General features: G+C 45.3%; 1 protein-coding gene and 1 long non-coding RNA gene across 2 annotated transcripts; one reads left to right on the top strand and one right to left on the bottom strand.

The window, feature by feature from the left end:
- Positions 1-1,347: 1,347 nt before the first annotated feature.
- On the top strand, positions 1,348-10,916 carry CD8B (CD8 subunit beta). The gene is made up of 5 exons (XM_071557016.1): positions 1,348-1,932; positions 4,403-4,753; positions 6,554-6,649; positions 7,272-7,361; positions 7,478-10,916. Exons 1-5 carry the CDS (start codon positions 1,887-1,889, stop codon positions 7,516-7,518), a joined length of 624 nt encoding a protein of 207 aa, XP_071413117.1. The 5' UTR covers positions 1,348-1,886; the 3' UTR covers positions 7,519-10,916.
- LOC139672616 (uncharacterized) lies at positions 9,560-12,958 on the bottom strand. The gene is made up of 3 exons (XR_011697955.1): positions 12,848-12,958; positions 11,751-11,873; positions 9,560-10,200 (listed from the first exon to the last, which is right to left on the bottom strand). It is a non-coding gene; the product is annotated as an uncharacterized lncRNA (long non-coding RNA).
- Positions 12,959-15,045: the final 2,087 nt, after the last annotated feature.

The following is a 15,045-nucleotide window of genomic DNA, read 5'->3' as shown; positions in this document are numbered from 1 at the left end:
GCAACAGCCAGTCCTGAGAAGAGCTTGTCCACCAGTAAACAGCTCCAGTGAGTATAAACAACATTTTCAATAAAATTTTAATTTAATCCCTCTTCCAGCACACAAACTGTGCTTTTACATTGCACATATTCCTTTTTCTTTCCATAGGTAAAATGGTGCAGGGAAGCATCTCTAAAGCTGCTGAAATGTCCTGGGGAATCATCCCAGTGTAACATCCCCATGTCCAAGGTGGCAAAAGCCACTTCTGTGAAAACTTTTGTCCTGACAAGGAAGCCAGAAGGTGCTCCAGGTGACAGCAGCAGTGAGAAAAGAGTGACACAGCCATTGCAACAGCCAGGGATTTTGGGCTCAGTTCACTGACTTCACCACGGGGATAAAGGGAAAATTCACTTGCAGTGGCATTTCATATATTAAGCACTCCCTGTCCTCCCTCCCTGCCAAAAAAAGAGGTGTCTCACCCCATTCTAGAGAGGCCCCAGTCTGGAAGTGATGTGAAAGAAAAGGGGACAGATGAGCAGGAGGTGAGGAGAGGAGAGAAAAGCATTGCTTCACCCCATGTTGGGGGCTCAGCTCCAAAAACAAGAGTTTAAAAGCACTGAAATGGGTTTGAAAACACTGAAATTACTTTTTCATGCAAGGAAAGAGTTAAGGAGTGATTCAGCCCACCCTAAACTTTAGCAGCGGATCACTTTGTGGCAAGGCTTTCACAGTTAGCAACCAGCTTCAAGCAGGAAATTAATTTATAAAGAAAAGAGGAGAGGATGTGTTACATTAAAAGGAAAAATTTGGTACAAAATGGGCCAAAAACTTACAGTGTACAAGATGCAATATTATTTTTCCTATTCATCTGCCAGCTCAACTCTGGGGAATGTTTCTCAGTGCCCCCATGTGAGATTCCCCTTTCTGAGGAGAAGCTGGGGTGTTGTAAGGACCACAAGGACCTGCACAAGGGGGACGTAAAAGAAAAATGAACCTTACTTGGCAGCCAAGAGGGCAGTAAATAAATAAAAATAATAAATAATTCACATTTTTTTCCTGAACATGGAACAACTGAAGGCTGCTGACATCAGTTCACCCCTGTAATTTCACATCATGTACTTCCTTCTTTGAATTCTAAACCCCAAGTGCTTCAAACTTCTCCCTCACACAGGCGTTTCAAAGCCACTCTGATATTTTATAATTTTAAATATTTCTGCGTATTTCAGAGCATTGTCATAAGCTAACAAAGCAGCCTACACTGTGAGATGGGGAGCCCCAGCAGAATTTCCTTATTTTTGTGGGTTTTCAACCACAAATTTGTTTGAGGTTTCTTGCTCTTGACTTCAAAGTTTTCTGTGATGCCTCACGTCTCTGCTTTATGGTGGGCTGGTCTCATATTCAACATTTTCCAGAGAAAAACGCCTCCTGCTAAAAATTCTGCTGAAGAAAACAACCCCACAGATCAAACTGGATCTTTTCCTTATTTTGAATGCTTTTTTATTTCAGCAGAGAAGAAACCAGCCAAAATTCTTCCTTCCCTGCTTTTATCTTTAATGCCACGCTCCTACACTAGATATTTTTTAATTGCATAGAAGTAGACAAAAAGAAGGAAGAATAACTACATGGTGAAATACAAAGAAATCATAATTAAAAATCAATTTCTTTTCTTTTTTTTTTTAATCTTCCTAAAGGGGATTTAAGGGTACCCTAGGTACAGCTGGATTTGGGGCTCAGCGTGAAAGAAACTGCCGTGCTGAGGCTCCAGGAGCTGCTGTGGTAGATGCTCTTTGGCAGCTCTTGGTGAGACATCGGCACTGAGACAGGGAAGAACATCCTGAGGTGAAGCCAACCCTTCCACCAGGAGCTGATTGCTGGCACAAACCCCTCCATCACTTGACTCCACCACTATGGCCTGGCCATGGCTCCATCTCTGCATCTGCCTCCAGATCCCAGGTAAGAGGGACACAACTCTTAAGGGTTGAGGGCACCTAAAATCATCCTGGAGCCTCTCCCCCACCTGCTCCAACACGTGGGGTGCATTTCACAGCATCTGGATGATGGAATTTTAAATATACAGGCGTAGTATAGATCTACAGGATACTACTATCTGTCACCGTGTAATTTTGGATTGTGCCATGGATAACATTTTAGCTTTTGATCAGCCCTGAGTTGGTCAGGCAGTGGGATTAGATGGCTGCTGTAGGTCCCTTCCAACTGAGAGAGTCTGTTCTGTTCTATTCTATATTCTATTCAGGACTCAATACATAATGGTATAGACACCACAGAGTTCGTTTTTACTGCACCATCCATGTAGACAGACTGTAGGCAGATGCTGATAGAGAAGATAAAGAAGAACCTGTCTATGCTGCCTGCATAACATGAAAACAATAAACATCATATACCATCAAATTTTCTTCTAAATCATCCAAAGACTGAGGATTTCCCAAGGGTCACAGCTGGAATTGGTGTGTTATAAAATCATGCTGCCTTCCAGGCACTAATATCCTATAGATCTATATGGTGGGGAGCCCTCTGAGAAAATCTCAATAAATAAGAGCTTGCTGTGCTCATGTAAAGGGAAAAGAGACCATTTTTAAGGTGCTGCAGGCTGGTCTGGCCAACCACGTGCAATAATGGTGATTCCTTGTGGTCCTCCTGAATACACACCAGGAAAGGGAACAGGGAGGTTTTGTGGGGTGAGGGTATTACTGAGGATGAGATTTTTGTCTCTGGCTCCATCCCAGCTCATCCCACTGGAGCTTAACCACTGACACTGAGCTGAGATTTTCCAGTATCCCTTCTCATGCTTTCTAATAATCTCTCCAACAGTTCACTTAAAGCTTTTCATGGAGAGTTAAGTTTCCTATTCCAGCCAGACCTCAGGGCAGCCAAGGAGATCCTGAAGCCCCCACGACCACACACATTTCAACCCCTAAAAAACACACAGGTGTTTGCCAGAACAAAGTTTGAGAGACTTGCAGTCTAAATTCTGAAATTACATATTTTAATAATAAGGAGACATTGATATTGTCACAGAGCCAGAGGATGTGGTGGAGTGCTGCAGTTGCCGTGCAACACCTGAATTTTCACATTGCAATATCAGGTCTCTTCAGTGATGGTATCATCAGTGCAGGAACAGAGGAAGGCTCTGGATCTGTGTCAGTCACCAGAACCCTCTCCTCTGCCTGTCCCATCAGGAACATGAGGGACATTAGGGCCTTGTGCCACACTGATGGATTCAGGTGTTCTTGGGTCATACGAACCCACTCCCACCCCACTGGGTTTGCAGGGCTGCATGAGGCTGCAACAGCTACTGTCAGCAGCTTTGGGATTTTGAAGGAAAAGTGCATTTTAATGTAAAAAGAAAAGACAAAAACTATGTATTGTGGAGCTTTTTGCACAGCTTTAAAACATGTATGGGAAAGAGACGGGAAATATAAGACCATCCTTATCTTCCAAGGGCTGTTTTTCACTCCGTCTCGGAGTATCTGCAGCTTTGCCGGACTGTTTGCTGAACAGAAAGGATCACAAGTTACCTGTTATCCTTTGCACAAGGACACGTCCTAGCTCACATGCAGACACCGCTCACATCTGCCTGGGCCAAACACAACTTAGATAATTTCTGAGATGCTGCAAAGCCCAAACAGGGCGATGTGATGCCAAACCAAAGCTTTGAACTCCACCGCTACCCCTCACTCCCTCTACTTCCACAACGTCTCAAAATTCCTATGAAAAAAATAATATTGTCTGAGACCAAATGTAAAATTGGCTCATTTTCAGAGGTTTTGCACATTTTTTGTTCTTTTTTCTGCACCTGAGATGTTATTGGTGTTGCATCTTTTAGAAGAAAAACCTGGAGGATAAGTTAAAGAGGCTCAAAAAAAAAAAATCGAGTGAAAATTCTTTGAAAAAGGGGCGAGGAAAGAAGGACAGGAGAGGGGCACCCACAGGAGTAGGTGGGAATACTCTTCCCTGCATATACAGCCCTGAGGACACCCTCAAAAGCACCCCTTAATCCATATCCCTGCCACTGAGCCTCCTCCCTACGTGATTGTTTACAGGGCAAACTCTACCTGCACAACTAGCCTTGACCAAAAAATAGCAGGGGAATCCCAAAAGGCCTCTGAGGGAATATGGGAGTATCCTGATTAAGCTGCTGCTGTTTCTCGCTTGTGTGATCCCCTAGTCTGTGACTATTTGTTTTTATTAAGCCCATAAAGAAAATCTGTACTTAGAATGGCAGAAAAATAATTAACCTCTGAGATTAGCTAAGTTGGTTAGAGCATGGTGTTAATAACGCCAGGATTTGATCCCCATATGGGCCATTGGCTTAAGAGTTAGACTAGACGGTCCTTGTCAGTTCCTTCCAGCTCAGAATATTCTGTGAAAACAATAATTGTGTGTTCCTGTCCCTTTTTCCTAGGTTTCTGTGCAAATCTACTCTTGACCCAAACTCCAGAGCATATTTTAGCCCAAACTAACACTAAAACAGAAATTCTCTGTGAGCTGAAGAAGGAGCACACTGGGGTGTACTGGTACCGCTGGAGCCCGGAGAGGCAGATTTTTGAGTTCTTGATATTTTCCAACACATTGGGCAAAGCTATTTATGGTGCCAACATCAGCCAGAACAAGTTTGGTGTCCATGGGGTGAGTCCCCTCACCACCTACAGCCTGCGCATCAGCCAGCTCCAATCCTCGGACAACGGCATCTATTACTGCTCCGTCTCCCAGTCCTTCCAGCTCTTCCTGGGCAGCGGGACATGGCTCAGTGTGGGTAAGCATCCCCTGCCAGGGTTCCAAAATGTGCCACCAGCAGCCTGGGATGAGGTCCCCTGGGTGAGGGGAGATGTGTTTTGGTATCTTTGAGGTGCTCTTTGGGGCTCTGGGGATTTTTCTGAAGAGGTCTGTGAGACCAGATAAACCAGAACATAAAGAAAATAGCCAAATTTTAGGTCAGCTGCCTGTGATAGTCCTTTTGCCATCAGCAGTAGCTCTGCTGTGGTCATGCCTTGAACAAACCACATTGGCCCTAATGGTTTAGGATTTCCATGGGAAGACCCTCAGCTCCTGACATTGCCATGCCCTGCTGTATTTTGGATGAGAGGCAGGATGTGTGCCCTGCTCAGCTCCCAGGTCCTTCCATGCCACAGCTCGTCCTTACCCTCCCTCCCAGTGACAAGAGCAGCATCGAGGCCAGAGGACATCACCCCTCAAGTCTGTGGGGTGGGTCCTACAGCAGCTTTCAAGTCCATTTTTCACATAAAGGACTGAAATGGGATTTATTCCACAAAGCTCCTGACCTGCTATGTCTGATGAACTCCAGCCAGAAATCAGAGCTGTCTGCAGCTGACATTGGGGGAGAAATGCTTTATAGACATCTGGGTCATACAGAATGTCTTTTCAGCCCATTTTCCACTTGACCACAGAGCACGAGTTGATGTAGAAAAACTAATGTGTTTGAAGTAGGATACAGCCCTTTTTTTGCAGAATTTTAGGGAGACAACTTATTTAACTAAAATGCAGCTACACTTCTGACTCCAAAGAAACCCCAGTGATCCAATGTTTCTGGGTTTTTAAGCAAATAAATCCTGCACCTAGAAATGCCTGAGAAATCCCTTTTGGATTCTTGATGTCTTAGAGAAAAGTTAGTTTAAGATAAAGGAGAACCGTTTTTTATTAACTGGGCACATATCTCTGTGCAAAGTATGAAAAACAGGCTTGAAACTCAGTTTGATCAAGGACACTCCAATTAAAAACTGAAAAACAGCAGGTGCTCTGGGAGGACTCAGGCTTGGCTGGATGTTTTCTTTTTTTTTCCTGTTTATTACTCATGATAAAAAATTGTGTTTAAGTTCCTTTTCTTAAAGTCTGTTATAATGTAAAGGAGAAGTTGTGCAGATAAATCCCAGGCCCCCGATGTCTCATCTGTTCATGTAAAAGAATGGTAGTTTCCATAGGAACTTCCAACCTGGATAGATGCAGAAAAAATAGTTTTGAATCACCTAAAATTTTGAGAAAATGTGGTTTGAGCAGTCAGACATACAGCTATTTTATTGACATTATTGGGATATTTTTCTGACCAGCTTTACAGAGAGATGAACATGCTCCAGTGTAATACAGATATACCATAATAAATCCTGCCCTCATTTTATCAGAAAAAAAAATTCCCATTTTAAGCAAAGACTAGAGCAGTCTGATTAAGGGAAAGTTCCAGGGATCCTTTAAAACTTCCCAGTGCTACTGAAATCTCTTGCTGCCCATGATTTTGTGCAATGCTGGTGTGATGGTGCATGGCGATAATTGTAGCTCAAAAAAGTTTGGGGTTTTTCTCTGCCTTAACCTTCTGCTCTTATTTTCCTAGTTTTTTGTTTTATTAACACTTTTACAGCTCTTGGTACCTTCTGTGGCCACCAAGAGGTTCGGGTCAACCTCCCTTCCCCTCTGGGTGACACAGCCCTTTCTGGGGGTTGCTGGATCAGACTAGTTTTAAGGGCCAGAATTTCCGGCCCTTCTTTGGGATCTCTGCTGCACTCAGTGCCAGACTGACCATCCTCTTCTCATTGTTATCCTGCAGTTGATGTTCTGCCTCTGCCTTTGAAGACCACTCAGGCACCAGTCTCCAAAAAGCCCGTGCAGTACACAACCAAAAGCAAAACTGCCAGCAAGAGAGGTATGGCACGGGCTCTGTTCAGGCTGCCTTGCAAGGGGGTTTGCTGAGCTCCTGAGGGTCCCCAGGGTTCAACTGGAGTTTGTCCTGGGGTGAGGGCAACCACAATGTCATCCCACAGGTGTGGGTGTCAGGGTGCCCCCAGACCCATTGCTCTGCATGGAGCTGACCTCTGCCTTTAGGAGGGATTCTCTGGGATATACACAACTGTAGGGGCCAGGATGTATTTCAGTTTATGTTGTCATGACCTCAGAGCTTTTTTCCCTGCAATGCCTTCTTTCCTGTGAGGACGACTGAGCACTGGAAGAGATTGCCCAGAGTGGTTGTGCAGTTTCCCTCAGTGGAAATATTCAAAAGCCATTTGGACACAACCCTGGGCCATGTGCTCTAGGATGACCCTGCTTGAGCACGGAGGCTGGACCAGATGACCTGTAATGGTCTCTTCCTACCTTACCCATCCTGTGATTCTGTGATGCATCATTCAAAGGATGTCTGATATGGTCACATCCTCTACCTCCCCTCTGAGGACCTGCCTTGCTTTTCTCCCTTTCCCACCCTACACTCCATCCTCCAAAGCTGCCAGGGCAGGTTGGTACAAGGTGCTGAGTTCTCTCTTGCTCTCCAGGTCCCTGTAATCCCCTGATCTGGATCCCACTGGCCACTGGTGTCATGCTCCTCCTGCTGAGCCTGATCCTCGTTGCCTACCACCTCCACCGTAAGCATCCTGCCAGCCCCAGGGGACAACAAGGGGTGTCAGGCCCTGGGACAGCCCAGGAATGGGATGGGGGCCTGAGAGAGGTGCTGGGACTGATGGACACTGTCTCTCCCCAGGTCTGCGGCGGAGGCTGTGGCTTCGCATCCACAGGCAGTAAATCCCCCTGGCTCCCCCTGCCTCTGAGAGGCAGGGAGAAGCTACAGACTGAGCACTGCCTGGACGCACCCAGCAAGGACATTACAGGGGATTTTAAGATTTTTCTTGACACAACAGCTGGTGAAAGGACCAGGTGGGATTCTGCAGCATCCTGAGCACTTCTCAAAGGGGACTGAACAGGGCAAATGCCACGACGCTCTGCACAGTGGGAAGGGGGCTGGGGTACCAAAGGGATTCAGATAGGCTGGAAAGGTGCTGTGAGCTTTTGGGTTGCTCTGCTAATGCTGATTTTGGTAACGAACGCTTTGAGAGCAACTGACAGGAATGGGACAGAGGCAGGTCCATGTACAGCTTGTAAAGACTCTGTGCAGGCATGTTCAATAACAAAAGTGAGTATATCACTTGGTCATTTTGCTCTGCAGACTGGTGTCTCATGGCCCTTCTTGGTGAGGGACATGGTTGTGTGGCAAGCAAGCTCCAGGGGGTAGCAGATCTGGGAGGGTGTTTTCTCCCATGGGAGACTGGAAACAGCCAAGAGTGGGAGAGAAAAGCCAGACAAAGCAATGCACACAAGGCCGAACACCTGGCGCTGCCTGAAGGTCAACACCATCTCTGAGAGAAAACAGAGGCAGCCAGAGGTTGGCCCTGAGTCCAGCAGCCATCAGGAACTGTCCTGAGTGATGTCTGTGTGTGCTCAGCCCCAATCCTGCTGAGCCCTGAGTGATAGCCATGTGTGCTGAGCCCCAGACCTGTTGAGCCCTGAGTGATGTCCATGTGTGCTGAGCCACAGTTCTGCTGAGCCCTGAGTGATGTCCATGCGTGCTGAGTCCTGAGCAACACGCTTGTGTGCTGAGCCCAAATGATGCCCATATGTGCTGAGCCCCGAGTGATGCCAGAAGCAGGGGAGGTCTCCCCAGGGCTGTTGACAAGGCTCAGCTGCTGCCCAGGGCTCCAAGGCAGGTGTGGAGCTGGAAACTGGGCACCTTTCTGAGCACAGGCAGTGGGCATTTGCTCCAAGATGCATCTCCAGTCCCACAACTGCTCAAACACAGGCACCAGCGTGAGGCTGGTGTGTCAGCTACAGTGAGGGCAAGCAGAAGGTGGTCCAGATTTCTCCTGTCCCCAGTGTGGGTGGGAAGGCCAGTAGCTAATTTTAATGCTGAGGAAGCAGCAGGATTCTCCTGTCCTGCACATTGCATGTGCCCTCTCAGCTGCCCGCAAGCCAAGGGCTGGTGCAATTCCAGAGTCCCCAGAGCTGTGGTTAACACAGTAATGGGATGAGTTTGTGCATTTAAAGCTTCACAGTGGCAGAGCAGCTTCACCTTGGTCTTCCTCTCCCTCCCCTCCCAGCCACAGGGAGCTGCCACTTTCCACTTTAATAATGATTTTTCTGGAGAGCTCGGTCTCAAGCCCAGACATGGGTGCTTGCCCTAAATGATACAGTAATAAAGCCAGCAGTGGATCATACTGAGCCAGCTTTCCCAGGCTGTGACACTCACCCAGGCTCTCAGGATATCCAGCTGATGGATGCAGGGGACACTGGCTCCACACCCCATCCCACCTCAGATGCTGCAGGAAGGGGGCTCTGAGCATCTCTGATTCCAGTACCTCACAGTTTATCCCCTGAGAGAGCTCACATGAACTAAATCCATCATTTCCTACCCTGTAAGTAGTGCACAGAGCTTTGCCCCAGCAGCAGATGGTTTTTCTGATGTGTATTTTTAACAAAACAGCTATCAGAAAAGCCCTTTGAAACTTCCCAGGGGCAAAGGTTTATTCTTTCAAAAACAAGGTTTTTCCTTCTGCCTGCAGCTGCTTTTGAAATCCCAGCTCTATTTCCCACACCTGAGGTGTCCTGACCCTTGTTCAGCTCTCCCGCCTTTCAGCCAGCACAGGAGGTGGCCTCCCATGGCCAAGCAGTCAGGGCTGGGTCTGGGCAACAAAAAACAGGCTGCACAGCTCAATCTTCCTCTTCCATGGGAAGATGAGCAGCCGCTGGGATAACCATGCCCAGTCCACTCCTCCCTCCAGCACCCCTACACTCAGGACACCCCGACAGTGTCTGACCCTCACTGAAACCCTCCAAGACAGCACCATCTTGCCTTGATAGACTTCAGCCACTTATCCCGACTTCAACAACACCTGCTCAAAGAGTAGGGAATTACTCCTCAGCTCTCTGCCCACCCAAAGAAAAGAATTTACTCAATGTCTGAATTCCCCAATTAGGCTTCATTATTCCTTTGTAATTTAGAAAAAAACCCCAACCAACCAAACAAACAAAAACCAAAACCGCCCGAACTCCAGATCACATGTGTGCTGTAAAAACAAGAGAGGACAGCAACAGCCAAGGATACTGCCTGGCCTGTTGAAACACAGGTTTGGGCAGTTTACCAGTGGAAATTATGGAAAAAATTGTACGAATTTCTATAATCATCAATAGGGTGTTTTAGTCATTAAATCTGGAAGAGATTTTAGCGGCAGGTTTCACAACTGCAAGAGCCAGAAGGAAAAAACACCTCCCACTTCACAGGTTTTTCCCTGGAGCACATATAAGCAAGAAACAGAAACACGATGTGCCAGCAAATGAGGGTCCCTAATTTGTTCCTTGTTTCATTCCAAGGATGGATCAGCCTTCTCCTGTCTCTCACTGTCACCTCCTTCCTGCAGCAAGGAACATGCATACCTAGAAGGGAAAATTGTGGGATTTTATATATAATGCCAAAGCATGACTTCAGCAGTAAATACACAATATCAGCTTAAATGACAAAAGGAGACACCACAAAGTTTGGATTTAAAAAAAGGCTTTTGCATAGGACAAGGAGGGTTTTGGAGATCTATGGGTTCAAGAACAAAATGTTACCTATGTTGTGTTCACCCTCATGAATCATTGGGATTTTATAAGATCAAAAATCACATGTTGCAAGAGTCTGTTGTTGTTGTTGCTGTTATTATCACTATTGTTATGCTTTCTTTTATATTTTCTAAAATATATATCATATATGTCATACCTATTCTGTATAGAACATATTCTAGTATATTCCTTATAGAATATAGAATATAGAATAATATAGAGAGAATATAGATAATACATATTCTATATAATAAAAAATACTCTAGTTATTCTCTCAATAAAGTGCATATCTTGAGACCATTAAAATATTCTAAGGACAGAGATACAGAGCAGAAATACAGGTATTTCAGATGTTGCAGTAAATAGTTTTCATGTTTTCATCAAACTTGCGTAAATGCATTTTTAAAACATTGTTAGTAGTTACAGAATATCTAAGTTGTTGATCTATGGGGTCAATTTTTCTTTATTCTTTTAAGCTGTCCAGTCATTTTTATGTGGACAGACTGTGTTTTTATGATAACAAAAAAAATAAATCAAATCAAATGGAATTGAAAACAACATACGAGAGTAAAGTTATCTCTGATTTTAAAGCTTCTAATAAAAAAAAGTAACTTTGCAGAATCATAAACACAACTGAGTGAGGCACACTGATGGAGAGGATGACTTACACCTCTATTAAATGATTAAACTTGAAATCTGTGCAAAAGGAAAGGAGATGTTATCCATGGGTGTTGTTTAAATTCCTTCAGATTTGTCCTTGCCCAGAGCAGCTCCATGCAGAGTAGCTGCTTATTTAATATGTTCTCCTGGTGGGAGAAATGGATTCACAGCAGGACTTCTAAGCATACAGGTCTCATCTGATAAATGGGAATTTCTAAATGTCTTTTTCTGTCACTGTATAAAAGCACGTATTTCCCAGAGGCTGAAAGAAGTAAAAAAAACCCCCACACTACAGAAAAAAAAATACATTCAGGGAGCATAAGTAATTCTTGCCCCTATTTCTCTGGACTTCATTGCATTTCATTCAATAAACCAAAAATAGCCATGTGTTAAATTTCTGGTTTATATAAACCAGAATTGTTTTCCTTAATGTGATTCTCATTTGTATTCAATATTATTTCTCGCTATCACACTATCTATTATTTGCTGAATTAACAAATACTTGTGTATACAATATATCTATAGTGCGAGCACTCAGGGTGAGATCTGCAGCCTCTGTGGGATCATAGCACATATTTGTCATTCCAGCATTTAACTGGAACACAGACCAAGTCAAAAAGAAATTAATATAAGGTATGTATTTTACCTCTCTACTGCCTTGCTATGGGAAAGGTTAATTTGAGTTCATACACCAGTGGTTCTTTCACAAGAAAAAAACTCACCTGTGCTTTAAATGTTTGCAAGATGACAGGAGCCTTAATATTCCTCCCTTAGGCGTTCATTTTTTCCATCTGAAGTTCAACTTTTCATTTACCCTTTAAGATATACATGTACCTGACGGGGGTCTGCATCACAGTTTTAGGAGAGAGAATATCATTATTACTATTTCACTTTCTGAGCTAGTTAATAAATTAAAACCAGATATGAAACACTGAAAAAAAAAAAAAGAAATCCCAGTGATGACATCAGCTCAGAACTTTTTCTTTGCCAGGTACAACATATCTCTGTGCTGTTGGAACAGGGATCTCACACAACAAACTTACTTAGTTCATTTAGCATAAAACCTCCAAAACCCTAAGATAAATTGCTCATCTGGCAGTCAGTATGAAAGGAAAACCTGGTCAGAAGGAAAAGCCCTCTCCATCCTCTCTCAAAAGCTCCTTGGAGGGGTGGGAGCTCTCAGACAGCCAGGCTGACACAGGCACTGATGAGTCTGTCTCCTTGTGGTTTTTTTGGCTCAGGCAATGAGTAAGGGCTAAATTTTTTCTTGCCCTGGACTAAGTCTCTGCATCAGGCAGAAAAAAAAATGATGCTGCAGAAATCTTGAGTGTCTGCAGGAAAAGTTTTGCAGCACTGAGTCTTTCAAGGGCTTGAGCTTTGCCAGGAAACACCAAAAAATTGTGGATTTCCCTGTGTAGAGTATGGGGAGCAAAGGACACCTCCAAACAGAAGGCAAGATGAGAGGAAGCAGCTGAAGTTGTGCCAGGGGAAGTTTAGACTGGATATTAGGAAAAATTTCTTCATTGAAAGTGTTGTCAAGCCTTGGAACAGGATGTCCAGAATGGTGCTGGAGTCACCGTACCTGAAGGAATTTAAAAGGTGTGCAATTTAGGGACATGGCTTAGTGGTGGCCTTGGCAGTGATGGGTGGACAGTTGGACTCGATGATTTTAGAGGTCCTTTCCAACCTACATAATTCTGTGATTCTATGATGAGCCCACAAGCAGGTGCCAACCAGGGGCACCCTGCCTGCTGCAGTCAGCCCCACATCCCATTCCACCCCTTCCTCCATGCTGTGAGCACAGTGGAGCGAGCCTTACCCTGCCCCAGGTGCAAGCCACATCGGTGTTTCTGCTCTTCTTCTGTGCTGGTGGTTAAAACACCCAGCCAGGAGGTTGGGCACCAAAATGTGGTGTACAAGCACCCTCCCTCCCCGCAAGGCTGAGCAGGGAGGGGGACTGTGGCTTCAGAGACGTCTCTGTCCGCGGAGCTGCGCGTGTGATCTCACCCACCGCATATCCTGTTGCTCCCACCCAGCACAGAGAGCTGGGGCTGCAGGCTGAGCAGGCAGCTTGAAATGCAGCACAAAACCACGGTATTGGGCAGCTGCCTCCAGGGACAGGCACTGCATCCTTGGAGGAGTGGGTTGTACGTTGCTCTTCCATGTGGCAGCATAACCCACGACAGAAACCACAGCTGAGCCCCACCGTATCAGAGAATCAGAGAATCATAGCATCATACAATCACACAGTCATGGAATCATTTAGGTTAGAAAAAACCTTTAAGGCAATAAAGTCCAACTTTCAACCAAATATCTCAATGCCATATCACAAAGTTCCACAACTACTCATTTTTTGAACACTACCAGTGATGGTGACTCCACCACTGCCCTGGGCAGCCTGTTCCAATTCTTAACCACTCCTTCAGTGGAGAAATTTTTCCTAGTACTCAACCTGAACCTCCCTTGGCGCAACTTTAGGCCATTTCCCCTTTTCCTGTTAACATCTAACCTCTCTTCAGGTACACCAGGGAGGAGATGCTGAGCTGCTGAGAGCCCTGCAGTCGACCTGCAGGCAGGGCCACAGGCTGGCCTGATGCTCTTCCTCAGCAAAGCTCAAAGTGCAATCCTTGTCCAGCACAAGCATGAGGTAAACTCGCTGGCTGATGTCTCAGGAAGAGGTGCTGACCTGCACTGACACCCAGCCAGAAGGCTTCAACATATTATGCCTTAACATCAACACAATGCAAAGTTCATGTTGGGATATTTCCTATCAATCTCTGCAGAAACAGTCGAGACAAAATATTCTTTTTGCCTGGGATTGTGTATTCCTGCCCTGAGCAGTGAGCTGCAAATGACACTACTGTTATTAAAATACATGTCTCAAGTAATTTGGCTGCAGGAGAAAATTACTAAAAGCAGTGGTGAAACAGCCATTCCTAAAATATATGCCTTTCCTCGGGTATTTTCATTTTAATCTGACTCAACCATCATTATCATAGCCAGGATAATTTTGATATCATTAAAAATATGGGTCACATCCCACTGTGCAGAGCCCAAGCTGACATCCCCAAGGAATTGCCAGGGAAAGGTGTTTGCCTCTATGCAAATCTCCCTGGTCCCCAAACCTGGGTCTCTCCTCACTTTCCCAAAGCTTGAACACAAATTGAGGTAGTTGTCCAGGGTCAAACATCATTCCTGACCATTACCCCTTTTCCAAGAGGGATAAATCCAGGATGTCCTGGAGTGTAAAATAGAGACAGAAAGAACTCACCTGCCTTCTCTGTCCAGTCTTAACACCAAAGGTGTCTTGCTTGAGGTCTCAGGTAATCACAGAATGGCCATAAGCAACCTCAGTGGTGCCATTTATGAGAGGACACATCATGGAGAGCTGGTGATACAGCCCCTTCTCCCCTTCCTGTGCCCCTGTTGGCTGCTGAGTGAGAAAGGGAATCCCAAAGGTCTGTGGAAACAGCCCTCTCCCACCACAAGCACAGAGGGACATGGACACAGGGCCTGCAGGGCCAGGTGCTGAAAGGCTGGAGCCACAGGAAGCTCAAACCATCTCCAATCCACCCTCTTCTAGCTCACACAAACTAGAGACACAGTCTGGAAAGACAGGGCAGTTCCTGTGTGTGCATCTCCTGTATCCTGAATGTGAACACACCCAGCACAGAGTGTCTTTCTCTGTGCAGTGGTAACCACATGGCAGAGTTGAATCCTGTCCTTTTCTCTCACCATCTTCAGTGCAGAGGACAGAGATGTTGGGAGAGCTGTGGAGAAGTGCAGGATTGCTTATCAGGATAAAAGTCCTTGTGCAGGGTCAACAGCTAAGGCAGATGTAAGTGTTCTGCATTAAAAAATGAGACAATTGGAAAATTAGTAGTGTTTTATAGGAAATGGATGTGGAGATTTGTAACAGATTACTTCCTTGAAATGACACATTGTAATGAGATCTCAGAGTTAAAAATATAAAAATGACTGGTTTGGTTCAGAGCAAAGGTTCATCCAGACAACTAT

This window comes from Pithys albifrons, chromosome 5 (genome assembly GCF_047495875.1).
Source record: "Pithys albifrons albifrons isolate INPA30051 chromosome 5, PitAlb_v1, whole genome shotgun sequence".
Lineage (NCBI taxonomy): Eukaryota > Metazoa > Chordata > Aves > Passeriformes > Thamnophilidae > Pithys > Pithys albifrons.
The sequence above is the reverse complement of the archived record's forward strand: the minus strand, read 5'-3'. Positions and strand labels throughout refer to the sequence as shown.